Source organism: Carcharodon carcharias, chromosome 1, assembly GCF_017639515.1.
Source record: "Carcharodon carcharias isolate sCarCar2 chromosome 1, sCarCar2.pri, whole genome shotgun sequence".
NCBI lineage: Eukaryota > Metazoa > Chordata > Chondrichthyes > Lamniformes > Lamnidae > Carcharodon > Carcharodon carcharias.
Window position 1 is genome coordinate 119,021,646 of NC_054467.1, and position 24,395 is coordinate 119,046,040.

General features: G+C 42.6%; 1 protein-coding gene across 3 annotated transcripts in view; it reads left to right on the plus strand.

The window, feature by feature from the left end:
- The window catches only part of slit2 (slit homolog 2 (Drosophila)), a 489,173-nt gene that overhangs the window by 359,550 nt on the left and 105,228 nt on the right, over positions 1-24,395 (plus strand). The window contains exons 14-19 of one of the 3 annotated variants that reach the window (XM_041182754.1): positions 1,427-1,590; positions 1,912-1,935; positions 6,467-6,484; positions 7,833-7,983; positions 11,329-11,403; positions 23,090-23,233. In XM_041182754.1, the coding sequence (XP_041038688.1) occupies positions 1,427-1,590; positions 1,912-1,935; positions 6,467-6,484; positions 7,833-7,983; positions 11,329-11,403; positions 23,090-23,233 (576 nt within the window). The remainder of the gene's footprint in view (positions 1-1,426; positions 1,591-1,911; positions 1,936-6,466; positions 6,485-7,832; positions 7,984-11,328; positions 11,404-23,089; positions 23,234-24,395) is intronic. The other 2 variants (XM_041182765.1, XM_041182773.1) reach the window with 2 other exon arrangements.

Below are 24,395 nucleotides of genomic sequence, written 5' to 3' on the forward strand. Positions count from 1 at the left end.
CTCCTCTGAAGCACCTTGGAACGGTTTATTGCTTTAAAGGCGCTTTATGGATGCAAGTTGTTGTTGTATATTGTGTACTTATACCCAATCTCCCAACCCAGACACCAGCAGATTATTTTATTGTAGATAACAATTACATCTCATGTTATCCCTTTTCATGCCTTTAGAACAATCTCTTTCCCTGTAAATTTAGCCCTCAGCCAATATCATTGCATCATGTTCTCTGTGATTCCTCATATCATCATTCACTTTCTTAGAATACACTTTATTCTATACATAGAATCTTAAGGCGGTGACTCTCCCCTTCCCTTTCCTGCTATATTTATCTTTTTTTTTCTATATTTACTACCACATGGTTTCCTATTTCAGTTTCCCTGCCTTTGATGCCCTCTCTTTTATTAAAATCTGATCTGACATAAAGTCTGGTAAATTTCCTACCTCCACTAATTCTGTTTTGCCAACTTTTCTGCTCCTTGCCAAGTTTTCTGGGTAGAAACTTCAAATTGCCTAGCTTAAATCATCCCCCAAGGTCTCTATCTGACCTCTCTTGAAACATAGTTTAGGTAAAACCTGTCCTATTTGTACAGCTTGCCCCTGCATGAGATCTCACCTCAAAGTCCCAGAAATGTTTTACACCAACTGTTATGCCTTGATGTTTCCAATCTGACCTGGTACATACTTTAATCCTTATATTAGTATACTTAACATACTGCACCTTTAAAACATCTCCTAACTCCCCAAGCTCTCTTTGCAAATCTCCATCCTGCCATTGGCTCCTGCTTGAGCTATAATTTTTGGCTGATCCACCTCTCTTTCTACAACCTTTTCCACCCACACTTTTGTGTCCCTCTCCCTAGCACAAAGGAGGCCACACATCATTCAGGACTCCCCAACACAGCTGCAGAAAAGCCTATCTATTTTTCTAGTCACAGAAGCCCCAGTAACTATCATTTATGGTTTCCTCACTTCGTAATTTTTACTCACTCCTTCCGCAGGAAACCACTTGCTTCACAGTGTTGCTTGTGATTTCTATTTTAAAAAATTATTTCCATAGTTAATAATACAAGTTATCCATGAATAATGCAGTTTTTACATCTCTGGTAATGAAAGCAATGTACGTCTTCACAGCTCCAGTCTGCTTTAAATAATTCAGTAGGAAGCATTGCAGCTCTACCATATCTCATCTACTCAGGTAATAAGCAGTTTTGAATGTGATGCAGGACTAACAGTCACTGTATTGAATGTTAAGTCATACGTTGTAAATTCTTAATGTATCAAGGTCCCAGTAAATGCATTACAGCTGCAACCATTAGCTGATCTACCTCTTCCTTTAAAGACTTCTTTGCACTACTGCTTAATATTCTTTTGACAGGGTCTGTACTTTTTTTGATTTTTCTGTTTTTTTTGTTGTTTATCTTCACAAAAGGCATTTGGCTCAGAACCCATTTATTTGTGATTGCCATCTGAAATGGCTTGCAGATTATCTCCATGCAAACCCCATTGAAACAAGCGGTGCCCGCTGCACTAGTCCTCGTCGGCTGGCAAACAAGAGGATTGGACAGATCAAGAGCAAGAAGTTCCGCTGCTCAGGTAATTGGATTATTTGAATTTTGTTATTTATTTATATATAGTACAGTGTAATATTAATTACACTGTCTTGTCTGGAACCTACTCTCCTATGGATTCTGAAAATTCATCAGTTGTGCTGTGAATTATTAAAGCTCTTGGAAGCTTTTGCACTCTTGTTTCTATGTCAGTCTCGTGCTGTTTGCCTTGCCATTTTTTATTGTTGACGAGTTGCAACCTGTGGATTTAATATGAAATAAACTGTTTCTTTTTCCTTCGGCTGCTAACATTCAGGTGCATCTCTTCTGTCTTTTCTCTCTCTCTCTCTCTTTTTTATGTTTATAGCAAAAGAACAATATTTCATTCCAGGTAGGTTTGTTTTGCAGCAGAACTGACCAGCTGTGGATTTCCCTTAGGATTTAGTGGAGTGTTGCATGCTGTAGTAATCTGGTGAATCTCCCCAATAGACAGCGACGTGGTCCTTTTCCTCCTTCCAGTAGCTGAATCTGCACCTACCAAGAGCTTTGCATGAAACTTTTTAATCCAAGTAGCTGGGTGAATCATTAAGCCCATGTTTCCTTGTGTCAGCTATGCAGTTGCCATGCATCAGAGTTCTTTTTACTGTTCTTTGGTCTTATTCCCACTTCTGGTCTAAGGTCACTATTTATTGGAAATAATAGCACATTATTCAGTCCAGTTTTGATTAAGTTAAACATTTGTTGTTGCATTCCATACATTATTGCTTCAACAAAATGTTTTTGTTCATTTTACTTGGAAAGGGGATGGAGTAAACACTGAAAGCTAGATAAGAAATATTGACCACAGCATCATCTGACCTCCCCTGTTGCAATTCCATTGGCGGAGGAAGAGAGATTTACTTCATATGGCACTTTGGAAGCTGTAACTATAACTTATACCAGAAGAAAGTATCTTGTGTGCTCTAATCATAAACTAATCCACTTAGTGTTGAGATAAATAAAATTAAGGCTCCATCCGGAAAGCCGGAAAATACTTTGAATGGCCACAAAACCACACATCATTCCTTGTTTGAGAAGCCATGTGAGTTATCTGTTCCCAGATTGCTATTGTGTTGTCAGAATCTCGGAGGTGCCTAGGAGGAGGACTAGTTTGCAACAACAGTAATATCTTGCATTTGTATAGTGCTCCAAGTGTAGATAAATTGTCTGAGGCACTTCATAGAGGTGCAGTCAGAGAAAAAAAATGGACACAGGGGCAAAGGAAATGTTTGGAGGGGTGATGGAAGCTTGATCGTGGAGGTAGACTTTAAGCAGGGTCTTGGAGGATAAGAGCGATGTGGGGAGGTAGAAGGGTTTGGGGAGGATTTCCAGAATGTGATGCCTGGATGGCTGAGGGCACAGTTGCCAATGGTGTAGTGAACGGTGGGGCAGGGAGTGGAAGGTAGTGGCTGAAGCCTTCCCAATGTTTAACTGAAGAAAATTGGCTTATCCAATATTGCATTTTGGAATCTGATCTGATCTGATCTTCTGACTGGCTCCCTTCCCATCACACACACAGTCTATTTCCAGCTCAATAACATCACCTGCCTTTTTCTCTACTTCAACCCAATAGCTGCTGAAACCTCCCTCCATGCTTTTGACATCTCTAGGTTCAAAAATTCTACTGCCCTTCTGTTTGACCTACTCCTTCTATTCTCAGTAAATTTCAATTCAAAACCCTGCTACCAGTATCCTATTCAACACCAACCCTCCTTCCCTCATCACCCCTCACTGTACTCGCTGACCTACATTGGCTTCTAATCCCCCAACATCTCAAATTTAAAATTCTTATTGTTACATTTAAATCTTTTCAAGGTCCCACAGCCTGACCTCTCCATTCATCTGACTCTGGTCTCTACTGCAGCTCCTGCACCCATTCCCTGCCCCCTCCACCTATGCTCCGTCATTGGGAGCATTCGTTCAGCCAACTCAGGTCCATGATCTGGAATTTTTTCTTTCTGTAAATCATGTACTTCTACTGCTTTAAAACACCCTTTAAAACACACTTCTGACCAAGCTTTCGCTCACCTTTTTTATCTCTCCCTTTTTGGCTCACCATCCTTTTTTTGATTACACCTCTCTGAAGTGTCTTGGGGCAGTTTTCTGCATCAAAGTGCAGGTTGTTGAATTAACAGAAGCTCTTGCTGTTAGATCTGTTTTCTAATCACTCTTACAGTGATGAACTGCGATGTATTTTTAACCCCTTTAGAGAAGGATTTTTCGTCAAAGTTCCCTTCAGGCTCCTTTTATGAAAGAGTTCATACTTGGGTATTAATTTAGTTTTAGGTAGGCAGTTTGCTGGGATTCCAAAGTTTACAATTTGAGAGCTGTGGAAAATGCTTCAGTAGCACTTTGCCTTTTCATTTTTTAACAGTGTACTTTTATTTCTTCATCAAAATCTGTCATCTGTAAAGTCTGTAGATAACTCTGTCTGATTCATGACAGCTCCTTTCCACAGTCATTTGGACAATTGCTACAATCGTTTTAACCACGTGACCTTGATATGAAAGTCCTTCAGGAGGTTGCCTGATGACAAAGCATCTGCTGACGCATTGACAATCGAGAATACATTCTCCCATGGTGTTGCATTTGAAGGAATAAATGTTGCATTTATATAATGCCTGTAACAACCTCAGGACATCCCAAAGCACATTTCAGACAATGTAGTATTTTACTGATGTATAATTGCTGTTGGATTGTAGGAATTTGTACATAGTAGGTCCCACAAACACCAGTGTGAGAATGACCATATAATCTGTTTAATCTGCTTTTCCTTAATGTTGGTTGAGGGATAATATTGACCAGAACACTAGGGATAACTCTCCTTCTCTCCCTGAAAATACTACCAACGCATCTTCTACATCCCATCCGTAATATGGTTCCCTTGACAGTGCAACGCTCCCTCAGTATTGCACTGGAGTGTCAATCTGGATTATGTGCTAGTCTGAAATCAACCTTTTGACTCAGAGGTGAAATTTCTACCAACTGAGCCATGGCTGACACTAAATATTTAATATGGACAAGCAGCAGTGTAGCAAGTAAGGATCGTACAGCATACACACTAGTACAGCATCCATAAACAATGCTGTAACAAGCACTAAAGAGATTCAACCTCGCACATTTTCAACCACAGTCGCACAAGTATAGATACACCGAACAGAAAGTAGGGGCGATTCTGTGGTCTGCTACTCCAAGTAATGAGCAGCACTTGAGATGAATCTTGTCTTGGAAAATTGCAGACTGTCCACCTAACGCTTCCTGAGGAAGGTTACCTGTGAACTAGACTTCCCGCTAGGAATGCTGGATTGTAGAATCACCCTTCATCGCATTTTCAGACCTTTGGCAACTGTGTAGCTGTGCTTTTTGTTGCTATAATTAATGAAGATTAAATTGTTCCCAATCACTCTTTCATCTAACCTTTCAGCTGTTTCCCTCGTAACCTATACGTTAGTTGATAAATTGTGATCTGTATGTTTGAATGTAGTGTTGTGCAAACAGGCTGATTTGCCAGTTTGAATGCCATGTACATGTTTGAACCAGTCCAAACAGGAACTGCTTGAAGAATAAATCCTCCAGCAATAGCTGAGACTAAGAATAGGAGCTGCTTTCATTAAGTACATTTTTATTGAGATGTAAGGAATGGTTTCTAAATGTACAGTAATCATTAATTATGTGTGTCCAGTAAATTAAATTAGATATTTACATGCTGTAGGCATACTTTACAGCCATGGGTAAACACAAATCTTATTGACAAAATCCCTTTGATTCCCCGTCATTATATTATCACTGAGTCTTCTTTTAAACTTGTGTCACAGAGATGGATTTAACGGAGCTTGTCAGAGTGGATGGGCAGGTGGCTCTGCATAATCACGGGGTAGACCGCGCATCTCATTCCCACTGGCAGGAAAACTGGTGCCCATTAAGTCAGCAGTGGGAACGAGCTTTTCCTGGGAACCCTGGCCATTGGCTAATAAGGCTCTTTAACAAGTACTTAAAGGCCATTATCCCTGATTCCACAGGGATTTAGTGTTGGCTCAGTGATTCTCCTTAAATAATTTGGATTTTCTGCACCTCCTGAAGGCTGCCCAGTAAACCTTCCTGGGGTCCCCTCTTTCAAAGGCTTTTATTCCATGATCGAGGGACTCGCCATTGGGAAGGGATGTACCCCCTGAGAGTCACCCTCCTGCCCTTGTGACTGGCCCCATTCCTACAGCTGCCACACACCCACCCAACCACCCCCCCCCCCCCGACCCCTTGCCAGGATCCCGTCCCCATTACTCCCATCCTGCCCTCCCTCAGCTGTGGTCTGGGTCCTTCAGCGATTCTAGACCTCTGGTGGGTGCATTACCAACAGCAGCCACCACTCCCAGTGGTGTTGACGGGCTATGGAGAACTGCTTGCCTCTGATTGGTTGGTAGATCTCGGTGGGCTGGACTTCCACCACCAAAGTCCTATTTCCCAAGGAAGGCCGATACTTAAATTTGGTCCCCCACCCCACCACCTCTCACAGAAGCGGCACAGGTTTCCCACCGGTTATTCAACTGGTGGGTTGGACTCTCATCGGGAACACAAAATCCAGCCCATAGTCCAATAGGTTCAGCCTGTTGATTGAATAATTAAAAGGGGGAGTTTAGTGCAATGACATTGTGCAATTCTTCCTGGGCAGTTAGGTCTCTTGTCTGGCTGGTTCTCATGTACTGTACCTGGGTGCAATCTGATAGTCAAGGTTATCCCCATAAAGAATCTATTTTATTTAACCTAATTAAAAGCTAATGCTCTGCAGAGTCTTAGCACAAATGGATTGGCTGCTTTCTTTGCTTTCCTGAATATAAATGCAATCGCTCTGTCTCTCTTTTCCTTCTGTGCTTCTTTACTTTTTGCAGGAATTCACCATTTTGGCTGTAAGTACAAATTTGTGTGCTACCTGATACTTTACCTCTGCCCACCTTCACTTCCTCCTCTTTCAGAACTGGCCCAACACTCTCCACCCGTTTCTCCACCCTCTCCCCGGCCCCTACCCCCCACAACCCCACAGCTGTTTTTTTTCCTTTATACTCTTACCTTGATGCCTCACACACAGCAGTCCTTAAGAAACCATCCAGTGCTCAATCACAAGTTACCCCTCTTCTCCATACTTTCATGTGTCCCAACATATCAGGTTTTTAGTAGTGCTTAGCTGGCTAGTGACTTCAAATACTGAATTTGAGCAATTGGAAAGAGCTATTCTTTCATGTAGGCATGTGTATTGCTTGTTCAGCATATAATTCACAATAGTTATTCTGCTGCACATTAACTGAATGTGAAAAAATGTTCCCCATGTTTATACTAATGCTGTTGTACCCCTGCTCCCCACTGCTACATTCTATTCCTCGTACAGTAGAATGCTCTGCCTTCTTTCCTCTACTACCTTCCCTCACACTTTTACCTGGCCTAGCTGATGCGGTTCTGAAACTCAGCGGGATTTTCCGTTGTGCTTGATCTAACCATGTGGTTGCAAGGTACGAATAAAACATGGTTCTGTCAAGCACCATGGAGCGTCACGTATGCCTTCTACAGCCAAGCGACAGACAATAGAGCTATCTAGAGAGAGGCAGTGTGCCGTTATTCTCTGATTGAAGGCCAACAAGGTTCAGCGTGGTAGTTCGGCAGACAGCGGCTTTTCGAGCTAGAGACCAGTCTTAGGTCATTTGTATTGAAGTCATGGCTGACTGAATTTTTGCATAAAGAAAAGTGGATAAAAAGACAGACACGATTTGATGTAGGAACAAACAGGTGAAAGAGCAAATGTAGTAACTGTAGCAGATATGTTACTATTGGTCTGGTAGTGTTCAGTCTTTTTGAATTCCATTCACTATTTCAAACGAATGGTTCAGGTGGGAGCATTAAATTGAATTAGTTAGGGCTTAGCAACATTATGAGCTAGTGACAGGAGTAGTGAGAAGGCAGTTAGCTTTGTAGTAGAAATTGCAATAGAAGGAGCCTGCATTGAAAGGTCAGCTTGTAAATGTACCTCTATTCTTTTGGATCTTGTCTTTACTGTGTGATAAAGTTCAAGATCTAGTATTTTAGTAATATTTTAGTTTCTTGATATTTTGCCTTCTGTATGGTCTAAGTGAAATCTACCTGAAATTTTTCTTTTTTGCTTGTTAAGTGCGCCCCTTTACATAGTTCTATTTCTTCTGTTAAAATGCCTGTTTTTCAGTTTGCCAACTTCAGTAATCTGCATATTTTGACTCAAATAATCTGTAGGCACAGAGGATTACAGATCCAAACTCAGCGGAGACTGCTTCCTGGACCTTGCTTGCCCTGAAAAGTGTCGATGTGAGGGAACCACTGTGGACTGCTCCAATCAAAGGCTTACGAAAATTCCTGATCACATCCCTCAGTACACTGCAGAGTTGTAAGTTGGCACAGCAGGCCCACCACTCCACACATACTTGCTTAGTCTTTCTCATCTACACTTTGGCAGTGAAACAAAGAACTGTAGAATACATTTAGAAAATGGCTTCAGGCAGTAGGCCCACATCTCTTGAGCTGAAAGAAAGAAGGTACACTCATGGGAGAAGTGTTGTTGGTTGCGCATGATCATTAGGACAAAGGAAAGGAGGAAAAGTCACTTGAATGTCTGTTAGCAAGTGATAATAACTGTGTCAGTGTTGGCTCTGGTCTGTAGCTCAAATAGAAATTTAGACAGCAGTAGCCACATTGTTTGAAACAGGGTTTGATTTTCACATATTATGTTACAGAGTCACTTTTTTAACCATAAACTGTTGTTGTCCATTGATTCTGTGGGTCTGAGATGCCAACTCATGAACACTGAATAAAGTTTGTTTTGTGTCTGGAGAGACATTGAATGATATGGAGGACAATTTTTCAATTTGGCACTCGCGGCTCATATCTTCATGCCATGGATCTCACTTGGAACTTGAGTATAACCCGCAGGGATAGCACATCCAACGTATAACCCGCAGGGATAGCACATCCAATGTATAACCCACAGGGATAGCACACCCAATGTATAACCCACAGGGATAGCACGCCCAATGTATAACCCACAGGGATAGTACGCCCAATGTATAACCCACAGGGATAGCACGTCCGATGTATAACCCACAGGGATAGCACGCCCAATGTATAACCCGCAGGGATAGCACACACTATGTATAACCCACAGGGATAGCACACACAACGTATAACCCACAGGGATAGCACACACAATATATGACCCGCAGGGATAGCACACCCAATGTATGACCCACAGGGATAGCACGCCCAATGTATGACCCACAGGGATAGCATGCCCAATGTATAAGCCGCAGGGATAGCACACACAATATATAACCCACAGGGATAGCACACCCAATGTATAAGCCGCAGGGATAGCACACACAATGTATGACCCACAGGGATAGCACGCCCAATGTATAACCCGCAGGGATAGCACACACAATGTATAACCCTCTGGGATAGCACACACAATGTATAACCCGCAGGGATAGCACACACAATGTATAACCCACAGGGATAGCACGCCCAATGTATAACCCGCAGGGATAGCACACACAATGTATAACCCACAGGGATAGCACGCCCAATGTATAACCCGCAGGGATAGCATGCCCAATGTATAACCTGCAGGGATAGCACACACAAATTATAACCTACAGGGATAGCACGCCCAATGTATAACCCACAGGGATAGCATGCCCAATGTATAACCCGCAGGGATAGCACACACAAATTATAACCTACAGGGATAGTACGCTCAATGTATAACCCACAGGGATAGCATGCCCAATGTATAACCAACAGGGATAGCATACCTAATGTATAACCCACATGGATAGCACACACAAGTTATAACCCACAGGGATAGCACGCCCAATGTATAACCCACAGGGATAGCACGCCCAATGTATAACCCACAGGGATAGCACACACAATGTATAACCCACAGGGATAGTATGCCCAATGTATAACCCACAGGGATAGTACGCCCAATGTATAACCCACAGGGATAGCACGCTCTATGTATAACCCACAGGGATAGCACGCCCAATGTATAGCCCACAGGGATAGCACGCCCAATGTATAACCCACAGGGATAGCACACCCAATGTATAACCCACAGCGATAGCACATACAATGTATAACCCACAGGGATAGCACACCCAATGTAAACCCACAGGGATAGCACGCCCAATGTATAACCCACAGGGATAGCACACACAATATATAACCCACAGGGATAGCATGCCCAATGTAAACCCACAGGAATAGCACGCCCAATGTATAACCCACAGGGATAGCATGCCCAATGTAAACCCATAGGGATTGCACACCCCATGTATAACTAACAGGGATAGCACAATCAAATTATAACCCACAGTGATAGCACACCTATTGCAAACCCACAGAGATAACGGTCCCAATTTATAATTCACAACGGAACATCACACCCAATTTTTAACATTCAGGAAAAACATGTCTAATTTATAACACAAAGCCATACCGTGCCCAATATATAACTCACAAAGGATAACACACAATTTCTAATTCTCAGGGGAACATCGCAGCCAATGTGTAACCACAGGGGATAGCAAGGAATAGGACGTGTATCTCATGTGATTCATGGGTGGAATATTTGGTCGGTTGTGAATCAAGCATGCTGGACCCCATGCCCAATTTTTGTCATGCAAAGGTCTGTGCTGGAATTGCTAAACTCTAATACAGCCCATATGTCCTAGCTACTGCAGCTTTTCTGTGGTTAAAGCAGTATTTCCCTTTCGCAAAATTAAATTGAATGGCCTAATTTTAATTGTTGCCCAAGGCACTATTCTTGGAGTCTTGAGCCCCCTATTGTCAATTGGTAAAGATGTTGTTGAAATGGATCAGATGCATGAAGTGGGAGTTAGCTGATCTTAGCTGGATCACCAGTTGGATGTTACGATTGATCTCAGTCTGCACTAGGAAGATAGATTCTCAGCCTGGGTTTCCTATCCTGATTGCTTTCCAATGAGACCTGCTGGGAAACGCAGTTTTGTAGAAATTGAGTGCAGAAAGAATCATCGATAATGCCACCCTGTCAAACAGTTGGCTGGTACTCCTGCCAAAGTGCACACTTAAAGAATGGCATGAGATTGCTGCCTGATAAGCTTCAGCATAGGTCAACACCTTCAGGAGAAGAGGGAGAAAGTTGGTGAGTGAAACGGGGGGGGTTTACTTCTAACATTTCTGTATTGATTAATCTTTGTTCAAGGATAAAGGTGACTCAACCCAGACTCACTCTTAAGTCAAGGTGGCATGATCCGTAGTCGTAGTGGTACATTTCAGCCCCATTGGTGTAATTAGTGGTGGGGAAAATCAATTTCATGGTCCTAAGTAAAGCTTTATTCAGTCTCACATTCCCTTCAGGCCATTTTCATTCTCCTGAAGCAAGTTAACATGGTTCAGTTTCCCATTTTAAACTGAAGATGACACAGTTGCAGTTCTCTGTCTAGTTAAAAATTAGTAGTTTAATATAAAGCTAAGTGAAGTTCAAAGATGTATTACTCTCAATTGTCCAACTTCAACTGGGAATATTTGTAAGTAAATTGTTCAACATTAAATTGACCAAAATTGCCTCATAGGAAGCATCAGGTTCACGTTGGAAAAGACTAGAAGTTTGAAGTGTGAAAAGTTTAGGTTAAAATATTCTTACAATGGAATTTTTCTAATTTATTTATTTTCCACGTGAACACTTTAGGCGCCTTAACAACAATGAATTTGCAGTATTGGAAGCCACTGGGATCTTCAAGAAACTCCCTCAGCTTCGCAAAATGTGAGTTGAACTTGAACTTTACAGCAATTTCCCCCTATGCAGCTGGTGAGCAGCTTCCATCTCTGTCAACTCTGTTTTGTGAAAGACATTATTTAAGACAATTACACAAGTGACCTGTAATGTGCTGTTAGCATGGTTAGTGAGGCAGATTGGAGTTGGCAGGTTGCTCCTGTGTGCTAAGCTGCTGCCAAAAGCAACTCTTCATGAGTTGAGCACTGGCATCTCCCAAGACTTCGCATTCAGCCAGCTGACCTCTTGTGCTGGCACAGCAGGGATTGCCAGCTACTGCAAGTCAAAAGCAAGATCAGCAATCTCCTGAAACTTCGCTTGCAACTTCCCAAATTACAGGCACCTTTAAGTATATAAAAAACACATGCCTCTGATTTTTCAAATTAATGACACATTTATTGATTGAGAGCAAAGAACTATTTTATTGCCAGTCTGAACTACTATTTAAGTACCAGTAACCATTTTTAAGAGGTTTTACTAAAATGGCAATAGGACTTGAAAGTTTTGATTCATTTCCTGGCTTGTGCAATAAAAAAGGGTGTGGGGACAAATGAAGCATTTGCGTTTCCCGTCATATCTGAATGTATCGGAACCAGACCAGTAGCAGTAATTAGGGGATTAACTTTGAATAGTGGAATGTAATACAGCATATAATGTAAAAGTAAATTGATATACTAACTGCAGGTAGTGCCCATTTAACCAAGAGTTTCCAGAATAAATCAATGTAAAGATATTGGGCATCGACTATCATTCTGCTGCACTTGGACCATACGTCTGGCAGGAATCCACCAGAAGAGGCATAATTTTAGGTGATGTGCTGGATATACTGGATCCCAGCCTTCACTACCAGCTTGTCCGTCAGCCCTAGCTCAGTTGGTAGCATTCTCACCTTTGAATCACAAGGCTTTAGGTTCAAGTCTCACTCTAGGGCTCAAACACAGAAATGAAGGCTAGCAGTCCTGTATAGTCCTGAGGGAACACTGAACAGCAATGCTGTCTTTTGGATGGAACTTTAAACTGAAGCTTCATCTGCCTGTTCAGGTGGATGTAAAAGACACTTAAGGAGATTTCTCATAGCTCTCAACACAAATATGTTCTGTTGAGAACAAAAGACTCTATACTCTTCTCCGCCGATGCTGCCAGACCTGCTGAGTTTTTCCACGTATTTTTTATTTTTTGTAATAGACTCTATGAGAAGGATGCACCATCCATGGCTAACTAAGGAAGTTAAGGATGGTATCAAATTGAAAGAAAGGCTTACAACACTGTAAAGATTAACGTTAGTGTAAGCCAGATTTTAGAAAATAGCAAAGGATGAGTAAGACAATAGTAGAGGGAGAAATTGGAGTATGACAAATAACTAGCAAGAAATATAAAAACATACGGTTAAAAACTTGTACTACTATATTCTACAATTTCTACACAGGGAAAGTGTAGCTAAAGTGTGTATTGATCCCTCAGAGGATGAGACCTGTGAGTTAATAATGGGAAACAAGGAAACAGCAGAAACTTTGAACAAATGTTTTCTGTCTTCACAAGTAGAAAACAGAAAGAAACATCCCAAGAATAGTAGGACGCAGGGGGCAAAAAAGAGGGAGGGACTTAAAACAATCACGATCACCAGAGAAAGTATGAGGAAAAGTAATGGGACTAGAGGCTGACAACTCCCCCGCATCCTAGGGTTGTGAAAGAAGTGGCTGCAGAAATAGTGAATGCATTGGTTGGAATCTTTCAAAATCCTCCAGATTCTGGAAAGGTTACAGCGAATTGAAAAACCGCAAATGTAAAACCTCTAGTCAATTAAGAAGGAAGACAGAAAGCAGGAAACTAGAGGTCAGTTAGCCTAACATCTTTCATTGGGAAAAAGCTAGAATCCATTATTAAGGAGGTAGTAGCTGGACATTTAGAAAATCATAATACTATCAGGCAGAGTCAACATGATTTTGTGAAAGGGAAATCGTGTTTGACAAATTTATTTGAGCTCTTTAAGGATGTTACAAGCAGGTTGGATAAAGGGGAACCAGTAGATGTAACGTAATTGGATTTTCAAAGGTCATTTGATAAAGTGTCACATAAATGGCTATTGCACAAGGTAAGACCTCATAATGTTGGAGGTTCTATGTTAGGACGGATAGAGGATTGGCTAATTAACAGCAAACAGAGTCAGGTTGGCAAACGGTAACCAGTGGAGTGCCACAGGGATCAATGTTGGAGCCTCAACTATTAACAATTTGTATCAATTACTTGGATGAAGGGGCAGATTGTATTATCAGCAAGTGTGGCTACAATGCAAAGATAGGAAGGAAAGCAAATTGTGAGGAGGATACAAAGAGTCTGCAAAGGAATATAAATAGATTAAGTGAGTGAGCAAAAATTTGGGAGATAGAGTAAGAAAATGCGAGATTGTTCATTTTGGCAGGAAGAATAGAGAAGCAGAATATTATTTAAATGGAAAGAGACTACAGAATGCTGCTGTACAGAGAGTTCTGGTTGTCCTTGTGCATAAATCACAGAAAGTTAGTGTGCAAATGATCGGGAAGGGAAATGGAATGTTGGCTTTTATTGCATTCAGGATATAGTTTAAAAGTAGGGAAGTCTTGTTACAACTGCAGAGCAGATTGTTGAGACCACATCAACATTTGCAACTCCTCAGATACTGAAGCAGTCCAAGTCCAAATGCAGCAAGACTTGGACTATATCCAGATTTGGGCTGACAAGTGGCAAGTAACATTCACGTCACACAAATGTCAGGCAATGACCATCTCCAACAAGAGAGTATCTAACCATCGCCTCTTGAAATTCAATGGCATTATCATCACTGAATCCTCCACTATCAACTTCCTGGGGGTTACCATTGCCCAGAAACTGAACTGGACTAGCCATATAAATACTGTGGCTGCAAGAGCAGGTCAGAGGCTAGGAATCCTACGGCGAGTAACTCACCACCTGACTCCCTAATGCCTGTCCACCATCTACAAAGTACAAGTCAGGAGTGCGATGGAATACTCCCCACGTACATGGATGAGTGCATCTCCAATAACACTCAAGAAGCTTGACACCATCCAGGACAAAGCAGCCCACTTGACTGACACCCCATCTACTCCCTCCACCACTGGCGCATGGTGGCAGAGATGAGGAGGAATTTCTTCTCTCAGAGGTCATTAGTATTTGGGATTCTCTTCCCCAGAGAGTAGTGGAGGCTGAGTCATTGGATATATTCAAGGCTGAGTTAGACAGATTTTTAATCTGTCAAGGGTTATGGGGGCAAACAGGATAGTGGAGCTAAGGTCACAGTCAGATCAACCATGATGTTATTGAATAGTGAAGCAGGCTCATTGGACCAAATGGCCTCCTCCTGCTCATATTTCTTATGATGTTATGAAAGATCCCATGGCACTATTTTGAAGAAGAACAGGGGAATTATCCTCGGTGTTCTGGTCAATATTTATCCTGCAATTAACATCACAAAAAACATATTATTTGGTCATTATCACATTGCTGTTTGTGGGAGCTTACTGACTGCACATTGACTGCTGCTTTTCTGACATTACAATAGTAACTATTTGTCAAAAAGTACTTCATTGACTGTAAAGCGTGTTGAGACTTCCAGTGGTCATGAAAAGGGCTATATAAATTTGAAGAATTCCAAAGACTAGCAATGGCCCTTACTTTGGTGCATAACCTCTGTCCACATCAAAGTTTCCTGTATCAAAATGGATGTAGCCAGAGTAAAGAGACACCAGGCTGGGGGTTTCCACTTCCCTGACTAGGGAGTCTATTTTGCAGCCAAAATGAGGGCAGGTGTACCAGCCAATCATTTAGTGTACCTGTATGTGAAGCCCACCTAGGCGTTCAGGTCTGGACCATGGCCTAAGGATCTTAACAATGTCTGAAATGTCTTTCTGCTCCCTGATAAAGGAAACTGATGGGGCACTCACCAGATGTTTGGCAGGGGCACAGAACCATCCCCAGAACTGTCTGCGATTTCTGGTCTTACCCCACCTCCACAACTGGTTGGTGCCTGAGAGGTGTAACTATTGCTACAGATACATTGATATCAAATTATACAAGCCGCCTCCAACCCCACATACTCTGCCAGATTGAGCACCCGAGGTGCCCAGTAGGCACATCTCAGTGCTTGTGTCAGAATGCCACCCCAGCAGATTATCAATTGCCATTCTTTCATGAAAGAACTGACAAAACCCTGTTGTGTTCAGTTACTTGCCGTGTGGATTACTTTGTCTCAATATAGTGCAGCATTTAAATAATTGGACCACCCAGTCTTTGTCCAGGTACTGTTATAACAATGCAGTGGAAGGAATCATCTTTTCAGAATTATTGGTAAGCATATTAAATGTGCCATGTGAAGCAATGGAACAGGTTTGCATTCTCTTTGCTAGAGTGTAACTAATCACCTGGGTGGCACACCAAGAGGAGGATGAGGCAGGAAGGACTGCATGCCTGTGGTGTTGAATACTCGACTCTCCATCTATTTAGAATGGAGGACAGAAAACCATGTTGGGCTTCTTTGCAACCTTGCGATTCTCCCTGATAATTTTTCTCTATTTGCTCTGTCTGTCTGGATCTTCCCCATTTGTTCATAAGCTAAAAGCCAAACAACCCCTTGTATCAACAGATAAGACTAGTATATTGTTCTAAGATAACAACCTGGTTGCAATCAGAACTAAATAGACTGACTGAAAACACTGTTTGGATCATTGACCTTCATGTTAGTATTACTTCTGCTGCCACTGGCTATATTATTCCCCAGATAAAAATGGGTTTTTGTTTTGTTGCACATATTGCCATTCAATCTTTTTTTCTTGACCCTTTCAGCCGTGGCCCAGTGGCAGCACCCTTGCCTCTGAATTAGAGGGATGTGTGAACCAGTCCAGACACCTGAACATATATTTTAAGTTGGCACATCAGTGTCAGGCTGAGAAGGTACTGCACTATTGGAGGTGCTGTCTTTAGGATGAGATATTAAACCAAACATCTGCCCTCTCAGATGGGCATTAAAAAAAAAATCCCACGGCACTATTTTGAAGAGAAACAGGGGATTTCTCCCAGTATCTTGACCCATTCTCCCAACCTCAGTTGTGGGAAATTTTTTCTCTCATAAAGATTAACAGCCACTTGGACAAGCTTGGATTAATTAAAGAAAGTTAGCATGTATTTTTAAAGACAGATGATATTTAACTAAAACAAAAACAGAATTACCTGGAAAAACTCAGCAGGTCTGGCAGCATCGGCGGAGAAGAAAAGAGTTGACGTTTCGAGTCCTCATGACCCTTCGACAGAACTTGAGTTCGAGTCCAGGAAAGAGCTGAAATATAAGCTGGTTTAAGGTGTGTGTGTGGGGGGCGGAGAGATAGAGAACAAGGCAACAGAGAAATCCGGAAATCTTGTCGCAGAGAGGAACAGAACTTCTTCAAGGAGGTAGGCATTTCTTGAAGAGCAGTGGCAGTCAATTAAACACAGAGATAAAAACAAAAAAACTGCGGATGCTGGAAATCCAAAACAAAAACAGAATTACCTGGAAAAACTCAGCAGGTCTGGCAGCATCGGCGGAGAAGAAAAGAGTTGACGTTTCGAGTCCTCATGACCCTTCGACAGAACTTGAGTTCGAGTCCAGGAAAGAGCTGAAATATAAGCTGGTTTAAGGTGTGTGTGTGGGGGGCGGAGAGATAGAGAACAAGGCAACAGAGAAATCCGGAAATCTTGTCGCAGAGAGGAACAGAACTTCTTCAAGGAGGTAGGCATTTCTTGAAGAGCAGTGGCAGTCAATTAAACACAGAGATAAAAACAAAAAAACTGCAGATGCTGGAAATCCAAAACAAAAACAGAATTACCTGGAAAAACTCAGCAGGTCTGGCAGCATCGGCGGAGAAGAAAAGAGTTGACGTTTCGAGTCCTCATGACCCTTCGACAGAACTTGAGTTCGAGTCCAGTTTTTAACTAACTTGATTGATCTTTCTGATAAAATAACAAAGAGGTTGATGAGGATAATATGGTTGATGTGATATACGTGGACTTCAAAAAAGCATTTGATAAAATATCAGCAAGTTGAAGGCCATGGAATAAAAGGGCATTGACAGCATTGGTACAAATTTGCTTGAGTGGCAGAAAACAGAGTAGTGATGAGTGGTTGCTTTTCAGACAGGAAGAAAGTATACAGTTGTGTTCACAGTGGTCATTTCTAGGAACACCACATGCTTTGATGAATGTCAATGATTGAGGTTGTTGTGTATAGGGCACAATATGAACATTTTCAGAAGACACAAAATTTTGAAGTGTAATGACTGTAAGGAAGATATAAAAAGACATAGACAGCCTCGTGAAACTGGCAGACACATGGCAGATGAAATTTAACACAGAGGAGTGTGAAGTGGCATATTTTGATAAGAAGAGCAAGGAAAGGCAATATAAAATAAAATGTACAGTTCTAAAAGGAACGCAGGAACAGAGAGACCTGGGGCAGAATTTTGAAGTCATCAGGCGGGTGGGATGGGGCGGCCCCAGCAGCGGCCGAGAAACAGCCCAGCGCCCGCAATTTCAAATTGACTGGCCAATTAAAAGCCAGCCAGCATGAAAGGCGCGTTGAAAGGCTCAGTGCTGCAGAGATGGGGGCGGGAGGAAAGCGAGCACTGAAGTCAGTGCAGGCATGGGGGGGTGCACGCAATGAAAGCTTCCTGAAGGCAGAGAGCTGTCTCAGGGAGCCGATGAATTTAAAACAATCAAATAAAGATTTTAAAACATAAAAAGAAATGTCCAGACATTTGATTCACTCGCCTAAACATACGGATTATGAAAATTCTGCCCAAACAATTTTTTTAAAATTAATGTTGGAACCCTCATCCTGCCTGTGGCTGAGGTTTCCTCAAAAATCCAAAGGCCAACTGGCCGATTCGCCTGTCTGCCAACTGTAACGTTAGACGGGCATCAGAACATCTAGGTTAATTACTACATTAATGGCCTTAGCAGGCCTCTTAATTGTCAGTGGGCGCGCTGCCGACTATGGCGCATGCCCACCGACCGAAATATTGCGCGAGTGCGCGATGATGTCAGGATGCTCGCCCGACATCATCGCGCGCTATTTTACGCTCGGGCGTGTCGGGCGTAGGCCTTCATGCTGAGCAAAAAACCCTGCCTCTGGTAGCGTATGTGCACAACTCATTGACGGTGGCCGGGCAGATTGAGAAAGTGATTAAAAATGCAAATGGAATCTGGACTTGTTAAATAGAGGCATAGGGAAGAATTTTGCCCTTGACGTATGAGCTCGGCGGAGGTGGGTACGACCGGCAGCGTACCACGATTTTACGTGGGCTGGCCAATTAAGGCTCACCCAGTGTGATACACGAACGGCAGCGCTAAGCACTGCCTGTGCTGGCAGGGGGAGGAGAGCGAGCAGGCCTAGCGCGCAGTTCACGCATGCGCACGAAAGGGCACTTCAGTCTCCCTGATGCACAAAGCTGCTTCAGGGAGATGAAGAATATATCGAACATCAGAAAAATTTAATAAAACAGTTTTTATTTTATTTGTATTTGCTTTTGGATACCCCATCCCAACCGTGGGTGAGGTTTTCAAAAAAATACAAAGGCCGCTTGGTCTTTTTGCCTGCCCACCAACTGTTAGGTTGAACAGGCAGTGAAAAATTAAACTCAATTTAATACTTAATGACCTTGACGGGACTTCTAATTGTCGGAGGGCACGCTGCTGGCTTCAGTGCGTGCCCACCGACCGAACTATCGCACAGCTGCACACTGACGTCGGCACGCTCGGCCAACATCAACTCGCGTCATTTCACGCTCAGTCGGGTCGGGCGTGCACATGCCCGCTGAGCATAATTTGCTGCCTATAGAGTACAAAAGCAAGTAAGTTATAATGAATCTTTATAAAACACTGGTTTGGCTTCGAGTGGAGTATTGTGTGCAATTCTGGACACTACACTGTAGAAAGGATGAGGAGCCTTTAGAGAGATATAGAAAAGATTTATGAGAATGGTCCCAGGTATGAGGGATTTCAGTTACGTGGAAAGATTAGAAAGGCTAGAGAAGAGAAAGTTGAGAAAAGATTTGATAGAGGTGTTAAAAATCATATGGGGTCTAGGTAAAGTAGATAGAGGGAAACTATCCCCATTGGAGTGAGTGTCAAGAACCAGAGACAGATTTAGTGACTGGCAAAAGGACCAAAGACAACTTGAGGAAAACTTATTTATGCAGAAGGCAGTTATCGCCTGGAATGCACTGCCTGAAAGGACGGTGGAGGCAGATTCAAACGTGGCTTTCCAAACGGAATTGAATTAGCACCTGGAGAGAAGAAATTTGAGGGGCTACTGAGAAAGAAAGGTGAAGTGCAAAAGTTGCTTCAATTTACTTTTGCTGTGTTTGGCCTGTGTGTTGCACCACGCAGTCCCACCTGTTGGTACCCTGTGCGGTATATTCTTGATTGTTGTGCGGCTGTGTGCCCGTGCAGCTCAGAGGAAGCATTGAATGGGACCAGCTAAATTGTTATTGCAGAGAGCTGGCACATGCTTGACAGGCTGAATGGCCTCCTTCTGTGCTGTAAGCATTCTAACATTTATCCCTCAAACAGCATAACTAAAACAGTTTATCTAGTCATTTATTTCATTGCTGTTTGTGGCATCTTGCTGTGTACAGATTTGTTGCCACATTTCCTGCAACAGTGACTACACTCAGAAGTTTTTAATTGGCTATAAAGCACTTTGGGATGTCCTGTGATTGTGAAAAGTGCTATATAAATGCCAGTACATTCTTTCTGAAATGATGGTTAATGCTTTTGCATGGTCCACAGCCATCAAGTGGCCTTTCTTTATACATGAGCCTAAATAGAGCATGTTGACTGTGTGGACAGCACAACACTGCCTAACCTTGCCTGGGTTCAACAGCTAATTTTCATAGGTTGGTAGTGCTGATGTAATATTGCAACACGCGATCATTCAAGGAAGCCTTTTGCAAAACATGCACTGCAATTGGTATCATTCCTCCACCAAAACATGATATTGAGCCTCTTGCTGAGCTCTGATGTTACTCATCAAACTCTGATCCCAAACCCCGATCTCTCTCAACAATTACTGAGATCTTCACACCCCCAGCAGCTCTATTGCTCCACGCTCCAATCCCGAGTCCTATCACTCCTGTTATGGACAGGAGGGGGCTTAGTTTAAACAGCACTGATTTCTCCTCTCACCACCAGTCCATAAACAGAAAGGAGTTCTGATTTGTTTTCCTCTTTCTAAGTGGCAGTGTAATTCCCAACCGCTAAGTTTTAGTGCAATCCAATTTTCTATTATTAACCCCAGAGCAAACTTGAGATAGGATGAGCTCAAAGGGTTAGTTTATTTTCACACACTCAAAACTCAGGGGGAGAGTCGAAACATTGCCACAACACTCAGGCAGTACAGAGAGGGATAGAGAAGAGCAAGATTTACAATACAGAGACCACAGAGAAAATTGGCTCACATGGGTTCCAGATTCCAGAAACAAAGTCCAATGAGGTATTCCTTCACGGAGGTTGGTGGGTTGAGAACTGATGCTGTATTCTTCCGGTGATGTTGACATCACAAGATGACATAAGCATGCGGAGCTGAATCTGTCTTGTAGGCAGAACTTCCAGCAGAAGCAGGGCAGATGACACCAGATGTCCAACCTGGGCCAGAACTCCTTTGCAGCCTGCTAGTCAGATGTTAAACAGCAGACTGAGCTTTTTAGTTCAGCAAGGCAATATTACTTGTTCCACAAGCCAGATGCCCATGGCACATGACTACCACTTCATCACCATCATTGACAAAGGATGTGCATCCATCATCTGGGTTCCAACAAATGTTATATATCACAGCCATTAGGAATTGAAAGGAGGGTTGCGGGACCTTTGCCTTAGCAGACAATCCATCTCCTTCTGGTCAGTCTGGGTTATTAAATATGGATGGCTTTTGTAGAACTCTCTTTGAATTTGGGCTGTATAGTCCACAGGGATCAATAGTGGTTCCTCAGAGATAACGAGGTGTGAGTTTTCTTAAAACTGACAAGTTCAGGGATCACAGACAGACACAATTTCAGCCATTTTAAAGGCCTTTGTTCAGTTTTTAAAATTTTAGAAATAGCAATAAGTGCATATATATATATATATATATATATTATATATGTAATATATATGTATATTTGATAAAATATATGGTGTGAGGTCTTGGCCCCTCAAACTCCTGATTGTCAGAGATTGTCCTCTGACTGCAGCCTCCTGCTACTGGCTTTCTCACCAGGTAGCTGACCAGCCTGCCAATTTAGCTGATTGCTGCTTTGTAATTGGAAGGAAAAAATAATGATTAAATCTTACTGCTAATTTGGAACCTCCATTCCCTGGCATTTCCAGGCTTCCCCCCCTCTCCCACCCTTGTCCCCCATCACACTCTCTCTCTGCTTCCCAGTAAACATCAATACCATTATTGTACTTCTGCAAAAATCCAGCATTAAGACTGAAACATTCCTGGTCTGTATGGCTCAGTACCACTCTGGGAAGCCACTATTTTTTCATGTATTAATCAGTAGCTGCTTGCATCTTGTTACAATTAAGTGGGCAGGTCAATCAAAAATTGCAGCAGTTCAAGAAGCCTCACTACCACTTTCTCAAGGGCAGCTAGGGATTGGCAATATATTCTGTCATGCCAGTGATGCCCACAATAATACAAAACCATTTTCAGATGATGTGTGGAATCAAAACCTTGTTCTAAAGCACAGTGGGTCAGTATCACACAGCATTGAAGGCATTTTAGTTTGAATGCCGGAGAATAAAATGAATAGAGTGGAAACCCAATTTGCTCTTTTGCTACCAGAAATGTCATGAGCATTGGCTCAATGCTTTTAACCTGGTGGTGACCTCGTCCCAAATCCAAGGAACAGAGTCATTTAAGTAGTCGGGGGTGGAGATCCATACCTAGTACAGCTGTAACTCCTGTCCTGTGAAGGCAGTGTAATCTCAAGAGCAGCAGCCTGCCACCCTGAGAGGGCACAGAAGAGGTTGCTCAGGCAAAAGGAGTGGGTAGGCTAAGCTCACGGCTTCTTTTGTCCCATACTGGCAAGCCCTTGCTCCAATGGCAGCCGATCCTACTGAGTTCAGTCTTCTTTGCAGACTACTCCAGGCCCAGATTGAAACCTTTGACTGCTTTCAGTTAATACAGATACCAGTGGGCCTCTCAGAATTTCTAGGATAACCTGGGAACACCTGAGACACACCCACAGCTACTGTCACAGTGTAAGTGAGGCAGGCAGGAGAAGCACTCCTCCTAGCACAATTTTACTCTCAACTTAAATGGGACAGAAGTCCACCAGATCCGAATTCTGATCCAAAATCCAACCACTTATGTCACAAATACTCCATAATTGGTGTTCTGTCAGAGTGTAAATTCCTTCCTAACGTGTTTATTGGGGAGAGAGAGGGTTCATTCTGCTGTCTGATTGTATTAGTAGAATTTAATTAGCTTGGCTTTTGACACCTCCATCAGATCGCTAACTGAAGAAAATACCTTCCATTTAATATTTGTTTCCTGTATTCATATAAGGCAAAGCTCACATGACGAAACCTGAAATTTAAGCCCAGCTCAGATAAGTACTTTCAATTAAGACTGCAACTTTCTGAATTTCTTCCATGCTTTGTCTTTTAGAAACTTGAGCAATAATAAGATTACAGATATTGAGGAGGGTGTGTTCGAGGGAGCTACAGGTGTGAATGAAGTGCTGCTGACGGGTAACCGCCTGGAAACTGTGCACCGCAAAATGTTCAAAGGACTGGATAGTCTTAAAACACTGTAAGTAAAACCATTTTGCCTTTACTTCTCCATTTTGCACAACTGGACAAAGTGCCTCACTATAGCTTGCAACAACTGTCTCCTGAGTCTTTCAGCCTGTTGACTCAATGAAAACAATCTCATTATGGATATTTCATTCTGCCCTTGGATGCTGTGCTCAGTTTCTTTTCCCCCGTGGGCTTAGATTACGTACTTGCAGACTGAAGTTCAGCACTCAATTCAGAGAAAGTAGTTGGACATGTTTACCTTTAATCAGGGAACCAGCAATTATAATTTTTGATAAATATATTCAAAGCACACTGACCTTTTATTCTTATTTTAATTATAGTAGTATAAAACATAAGAAATGGGAACAGGAGTAGACCATTCGGCCCCTCGATGGCTGATCACCTTGTGTTTAAATTTCCACATTCCCATCTAACCCCGATAACGTTTGGCTCCCTTGCCTAACAAGTATCTATCCACCTCTGCCTTAAAAATATTCAATGACCCCGCCTCCACCACCTTCTGAGGCAGATAATTCCAAACCCGCACGGCCCTCTGGGAGAAAAAAATTCTCCTCAGCCAGGATTTTACATTGGTTGGGCGGGCTCGGCAGGCGGGGGCAGTCGCGGAGCTGACCGCTGCCCGTGATTGGCTCCGCACCGCGATTCACGTGGGCGTGCCAATTAAGGCCCACCCAGCGTGGATCGTGAACAGTAGCGCTACCTGTGTGGGCGGGGTAGGAGGGAAAGCCGGGCCTAGCGCATGTGTGTGAAAGAGCGCCTCAGCCTCCCTGAGGCAGGGAGCTCCCTCAGAGAGATCGAAGCGCTCTTTCAAAAAATTAATAAAGAGTAGAAAAATTCAATGAAACATCTCCCCCATGTGACTGTGTCACATGAGATGGGACATGTTTTTAAGTTTAAATAAAATCTTTTATTCAATTTGTAATAGCTTCAGGAAACCTCAACCCACTCGTGGATGAAGTTTCTTAAAAAATGTAAAGGCCGCTTGGCCTTTTCACCTGCCCGCCAACTGTCAGGCTGGACGGTCAGCATAAAATTCAGGTTAAATGGCCTTAATGGGCCTTTCAATTATCGTTAATTAATCTATTGAATGTAATCCTGGGGACGTGGTGAATGACGAAATAAACTCAAGGTCTTTCTAAAGGCACCAATACTTT